Raw genomic sequence first — 6538 nt, 5'->3', positions numbered from 1 at the left:
GGAAGTTTTGGTCTCAATAAAGCGAGAAACGACGAGCCAAAGGCGCTTTAAAGAGTGGAAAAGAAGATGAGACATGAGCATAGCAACGAATGAGGAGTACTTTGAAGGGGACAAAATTGATATGAACTAAATTTTACAATATATATATATATATGGTCTCAGTTCGTGTATTTATTGGACAGACTACGCATCCGTACTGAGAGATCTTTGATTACTCCTCAGCTAACATTGCACATTCGGTTTTACTTCGCTGACATGATCCTGCTCGTTTAAAAATATTATTCACGATTCGAGGAAAAGAAAACTATTTACACTTACCGACTACCCATCGTCGCATGTTAGGGGTTTTTTGATCAAGAAGTCCTTTCAGCCCGGAAAGGGGCGGGGTCTGCCTGGTGGGCGTGGCCTTGGTTGTGGCCTGACAGTCGGTCTCAGTGGTGGAAAGAGGGGTGGACGAGGTCTAGGTGGCGGTCTCACGGGCGGCCGGGGGCGAATGGGTGGCGGTCGAGGGGCAGCTTGTCCAAAAGGAAAGGGCTGCAAGGGATTCGGGAAGAAAGGGAAGAAGGGCCCACTTCTCAGTGGAAGAGAAAACACTTGGAAGGGATACTGTCGCCTCTGGTATACGCCGATCGGAGCTCCGCCTGTAAGAAAAAAATATTATAAAGTTATCAAAAAAGAACAAAAATATCATACATTTCTACGCAGTCAAAGATTTTTTTTCCTTTCATTCATAACAGAATGAAAAATATTGCTTATATTTTTAAGAAATCAAGGATTGCTAACTTGCCTTTCATTTAAAAAACTTTCAACGAAAGATTGCTCAATACATTATATTTATTGTAAACATGTAAAAAGCAACAAAATACACTCAATCATTTAAAAAAAAAAAAAAAACAGAAGGAAATAAGCTATCATCCTAAAACTGAACATGCGTGTGGTCAATAACGAGCTAAGCATATGATTAAAAATTTAGAACTAAAGATCATTTTATTAAGAAATCATATCAAGAAAAAGGTTACAAATCAATGATATGTAGCTACCGCTTGCTATTATAGAAGCGAAACGCGGACTGGCATCAAAATAAATAGGTCGCCAATGATCCAATGCAGAACATTATGCCATAATCATTGCATTAAGGCAGTTAGTTTGCCAGTATTCTAGGAGGCCTTTTGCTGCCTTCGAAGCATGACCCACATGTGCTCTGTTGGCGAAAGGTGTGGTGACCTGGAGGGGCACAGGAGTACGTCATATCCTCATTGTCATTGCTGACAGATAGGTATTATGTAGACGATTGTAGTCTTGCTAATAAATGGCATTTGGGTGACTTAATAGCATAGGCAGTACAATCGGTGTTAAAATGTCGTTCACTTGACTGCGATCCATTATAGTGCCTTGAAGGAGGACTAGATGCAATTGTGTTTCCAAACAAATCGTTCCATCCACTGTCACATCTTGTGGAATTGCCATACACCGCTCAATAACAAATACGAGATTCGACCGCTCGCCTGGTCACTACACGCGCTTGTGCGTCTGTCATTGGCACTGAAACTGAATCGAGATTTATTGCTGAAGATCTCACCCTTCCAGAAAGTCACAATCGAGCTTGACCGAGTTCAGAAAAAATCCAATCGGCGCTGCCCGTGCCGTCAGTGTAAGGTGCCTCAATTGACAGTGCTTCGTATACCAACGTACTCCGAATGGTTTTCCGTGATTCCACCGGATATTTGGAAGATGGTAAATGGAGTCAAATCGATGCTGGCGACATAACCACTATTTTGGTTGTGAGATTCTCGCTCTCATTTCTGTTCCTGGGATGCCCTTATCCCCCGCAATTCGAGGCTACCACTTGTGTGGTCAACTGTCGTCAATACCGAGAAAAAAAATTTCATTGCACATGCGTAACGGCCGCCATCTCGGTCGGGGTGTTCATTTGTACAGCCCTATGAGCAATCATGCGTTCGAAATCTTCCAGCTGCGTATCTGATATGCGCATTGCGCATAGCGTGCTTACCCTTGACTCCTTGGAGTCAAAATTTCATTTACTTGCATTCCTCTTACCAGATTACATTCCTGCCTAGTTTTGTGATTGTACCTCAATTTCTTTTGAGTGGTGCTAATAAATAAGTAGGTGCCTTACAAATAAGGAGTGATGTAAATAAATAAGCAGTTCCACGTACTCCGTAGAATAAAGTACTAAGCTCCGGCCTGTTTATTGAAAAAAGTTCTTGATTCATACTAGTGAGTGTTTAGAATTTGTAAAAAGCACCTGATGCGTAATTGCTTGCTCACCTAAGGAAGCTGCGCTCTCTGCATTTCCTCCTGGCCCGATTCTGCTGAAGAGGCCTACGGGCGCCCCTGCCAGAGAGGCACTGCGGACAATCTCTTGGGCTCCGGCCCAAGCAAGCAGCAGCACACACAGACCTACCTATAGGGGGGAGAAGAAGTGTAATTCACCCAATAGTGTTTTAATAATCGCTTAAAGATAAAGATAGACCGTAAGACAATCACTTCTGACTTCGTAGTTCTAAAGCTTGAATACGCCACCTTGCGATAATTTAAGAAATTAGCCAAAAAAAAAAAAAAAAAAATATTTCCATTCCTCTATTTGGGTAAAACATAAGCCTCAGACAGTTTGTGATGTTAATGTAATTTTCAAAGAACAATAAAGAGAATCTTCATATAAACACACACACACAAAAAAAATTATAAGTTACTGCATTTGTTTGTTTTATCTCATTCGGCAGCCTGAGACTACAGCTCCTCCTATAGATTATTTCAATTAATAATCACTTTGAGTTCAGCATTCTTCCTTCGCATGAACACCTATCAAATATTGATCGATATCATTTTGAACTATTTACTCTTTCAGAGTTCGGACAGTACTTTCTTAACAATTCTCATACTTTTAATGATTCTGTAAGTAAACAAATGCTGGATACTATGGATATTACCACTAGGCAAATATAAAAAAAAAAACTGTTCTGTGATTAATGATCACTAAAACTTATTTTTTAGTGACAAGCTCTCATTGCGACTCAGGGGGGAGGGGAAACGCAGATACACACTTTGTCTTCATTTCTGCTCTGGGGAACGAGGCCTGTAGAAATTCCGGAAATCTTTCAGCTTTATTACGTAAGCGCAGACCGTCGTTTGAACTTTTTACCGGTGGGGGAGGGGAGCGGGACCAAAAGGTGCACACTCAGTGCAAATAATTTCGAAAACACACAAAAACTACTTCCACAAATCTTGAGCTGAGTTCATCTATTAAGCGTTTACAAATTTGGCACAATACAGTACGTTTCGAAATGGTAGTTCCAACATTTAAATATAATAATAATTCTTGGAATAAACTTTCTTAAAGGGTGTAAAGTATTTTATAAACTACATTGGTTCACACAATGAAAAATATAATGTATAAATCGAATACAATACATAGCAATTGTAATGAAATAAAAAATGTTTAGAAATAGCCATTTCAGAAAGATAGATCCATTGAATTAAAAGTCGTAATTTAAAAAGAAACTTTGCTGCCCTTTTCAGGATTTGTTCACAAATCTTCTTCAGCATGGTTTTCATACGCTTTTACAAATAGTTTTATACTTGATTCTTTGCCATTCTGATCGGAGGAAATAGATTGTTTCAAGTTTGCAGTACAATTGGAATGTTTCCTTCAGACATAAGTACTACTTTTAATCATTGAAATTGATAGAATAAACAAAAAAGCAACATGGTGCCAGAAAATACTTTTCTTTTCTCAGCATTTAATTTTTAATTATTTCTTTCAAATGTCCTATTTCTAAAAAAAGATTTTCATTTTCATTGCGTGACGTCGAAAATGGAGACAGTCATCTTGGATCGGAGGGTGTGGTTGCCTTTTCTGGCAAGATATCGCCTTTTAGTGATTTTTCACAGTAAGCAATTGTTGGCGGAGCGAGTTTTTTTTTACAAAACAAAATATTCATTTGGAGAAGTTAAGCAATGTCCTGAAACTTCGAAATCCTGGTGACTAGTTCCCTTGTGGCGTCAACTGCGAAAACGAAAACAACGACTGAACGTCTTTTAAGATTATTTTTTTAAGAAAGAAAATAAGTCAAAATTGAGAAGAAAAAAAAAGTGACTCACTCCATGTTTTCGATTATGAACCTGCAGAAAAAAAAAGTATTTTCGAAAACTGAGAATCAACCCAATTGTATTACTTCCCACCTATATGCTCTACTCTTGTTAGCATATCTCATATGCTTTGCAAAGAGTTTAAGTCAAAGTTGTAAGGGACCAATCTGTAACATGCACACCATTATCCAGAAACCATTCAAACGTAGAATTTGCAGTTTTCACATTACTATTATCATGTTTCAGCACGAAGAACGATGCTCCGAAGACCTCAGATTTTGGATGAAATCAATTTTCAAGCAGGTTGATAGCCTTAAAGTTCAAACAATTTGTCTACAGTGCAACAATTGTCTTATTTTTTCTCACCTTCCGAGTTCGACCCAAACCATAACGCATCCACTACTAGTTTGCTTTTTCAAGAACATCTGTGTATTGATTGTTCCGTAGTAAGTAAACCAGTAAAATTGTCAGCAGTCTAGACCGTCAAAGTCAATTTTCTTTCATCGTAGAATAATACTCGATGCCACTGCTTTATCCAGAACATCACTTCTAGTGTATAAATTTTAAGCGTTTTTATTTGTGCCTTTTAGTGAACGTCGGAGTCGATTTCCTCATCAAGTAAACTAAATTGCCGGACTTCTTTTTCCGTTATGGACAGTTGAGGGGTCAATAGGAGACTATTGGCTTTGACTGTCTGACCGAAGTAGTTAAGCTCATATTTTCAGAATTTAATTCTTTTACGATAGTTTTTCACCGCCGGAGTGTTACTTTGACGGATACCCAGAACCCAGATGATAGTTCTTGTTATAAGCATTTTATTGTGGCAAAAGTTGGATACAACATTATGGAAACTGTTCGTAAAAAATTCAAATTCTCTCTAAGATTTTTCACGCTTCTTAAATGCATGAACTTTTTTCTGCTTAAAAAATAACAGACTGCAACGACGCGACGACCGACGACGCATTTCGTTCGTTTAAAACCTGGTTTGAAATTGGTTCACGAAGCTGGAAAAGCGTGTGGTTCCGCAGTAAGATTCACATACGAGGCTGTTAGAAGCAAAGGGATGTAAGTGGCAAAATTAAAAATTTGGAGATAACCAATACACAAATGGAAGGTGAACCTCTCCTCTGTCTTGGTGAAAGAGACAATTTTAGTATCCCTGGTGGGTGCTGTTATACAGCAAGATTTAGAAAAACTTTTCAATGAAAGCCTATCAAGGATCTTATCTTTAAACGTGTTTTAATCAAAACTTGAAAATGTCCTCTTACATACCTTTTCTTCTAACTGCCTCATCTGATATTAAACAGTTGAAATTTTTGAATTTCAAATCGTATAAAATAAAATTAATGATGTTTAAAAGACTTCTCCCTAAATATTTATACCGATGAATGTTTTAATTATTAGAGTCAATAAAAGGGTTCTTATTCACAATAAGGAGCTAAAAATTTCAAATATGAGGGTGGAGCCATTTCGAAACGCACTGTGGAATGCTTCACTTTTGCTGAAAATGTTTACTCGAAAGAAGATGTACATACTTTTAACTAAATAAAACTGAGAAATGGTACTTTGATAAAAATTTTCATTAAAAGGTTTCACATTCTCCAAAAGTCGTAAAGAAACAATTAATTTTTGAGCTTTCCTCATAGTGCGAAAAAAAAAAAAAAAAACTGAATTTTAGTTACCTAGTTGTGGCATTCACTCCACGCCAGGGGAGCCACAATGGGAAGTCACTGCGACCTTCCAACAATTTCTTTATTTTGCAAATTTTATCTGACAGTTTGGAAAAATTATCATCATTCGACGAAATTTGGAGCTCCTCTTACTCCAAATATATTCCACTTTGGAGTTATGTAAAATTTAAAGTTCCATTCGGTAAAATGTGGAATTACATTCCGCAAATTGAGAACTTATGTCCTCCCAAAACTTTAAGTTCGGCGCGCCCCTGCCCCATACAAATACATTGATTTCTCAAAGCTTAAAGCGAGTCACCCGACCCACCCCTTCAATGACGGGACTGCCTAGTAAAGTGTTTTGACCACAGTGCAGTATTCGATTTCTCAAAGCTCAGAAAATTACTCGTAAAACTGAATGAGGAATGATACTTACTGCTCGAAACATTGTGCAGAGGTGTTGCAATCCGCCTCTCGTCATCAACATCGGGCGTCTTCTTTTATATACCTTTGTTATTACCATGACGCCGAAATGTGCTGCATCGGAGGATTCTGTATCTCTAGTGATGAGGCTGCTCTTCATAACGCAGGTAAACTCCGAATTCCAAAGCCATTGTTTCCTCCCGTTGCAAGGACGCGGCATTAACCCTATAGAACTCGCGTCAAAATGAGTAACCTGAGAACTTGCGCGTGAAAATTTGTCTCACATAGAGATGCCAAAAAAACAAATTTTGAGCTACTAGAATAAACCCGGGAAT

General features: G+C 38.2%; 1 protein-coding gene across 1 annotated transcript; it reads right to left on the bottom strand.

Annotated features, from left to right (window-relative positions):
• Nucleotides 1–324: 324 nt before the first annotated feature.
• On the bottom strand, nt 325–6328 carry LOC129221588 (uncharacterized). The gene is made up of 3 exons (XM_054856101.1): nt 6217–6328; nt 2290–2425; nt 325–641 (listed from the first exon to the last, which is right to left on the bottom strand). The coding sequence occupies exons 1-3, from the start codon at nt 6301–6303 to the stop codon at nt 367–369; spliced, it is 498 nt and encodes a 165-aa protein (XP_054712076.1). The 5' UTR covers nt 6304–6328; the 3' UTR covers nt 325–366.
• Between the last annotated feature and the right edge of the window lie 210 nt (nt 6329–6538).

The sequence above is a fragment of the Uloborus diversus genome, chromosome 4, assembly GCF_026930045.1.
Source record: "Uloborus diversus isolate 005 chromosome 4, Udiv.v.3.1, whole genome shotgun sequence".
Lineage (NCBI taxonomy): Eukaryota > Metazoa > Arthropoda > Arachnida > Araneae > Uloboridae > Uloborus > Uloborus diversus.
The sequence above is the reverse complement of the archived record's forward strand: the minus strand, read 5'-3'. Positions and strand labels throughout refer to the sequence as shown.

Bases quoted from the DNA above. Each gene is read 5' to 3' on its own strand.
- LOC129221588 (XM_054856101.1), bottom strand. From the start codon at position 6,303: ATGGTAATAACAAAGGTATATAAAAGAAGACGCCCGATGTTGATGACG. The intron at 2,426-6,216 runs GTAAGTATCATT...TCCCCCCTATAG, and splicing joins TCTGCACAATGTTTCGAGCA to GTAGGTCTGTGTGTGCTGCT. The intron at 642-2,289 runs GTGAGCAAGCAA...TTTTTCTTACAG, and splicing joins AGAGAGCGCAGCTTCCTTAG to GCGGAGCTCCGATCGGCGTA.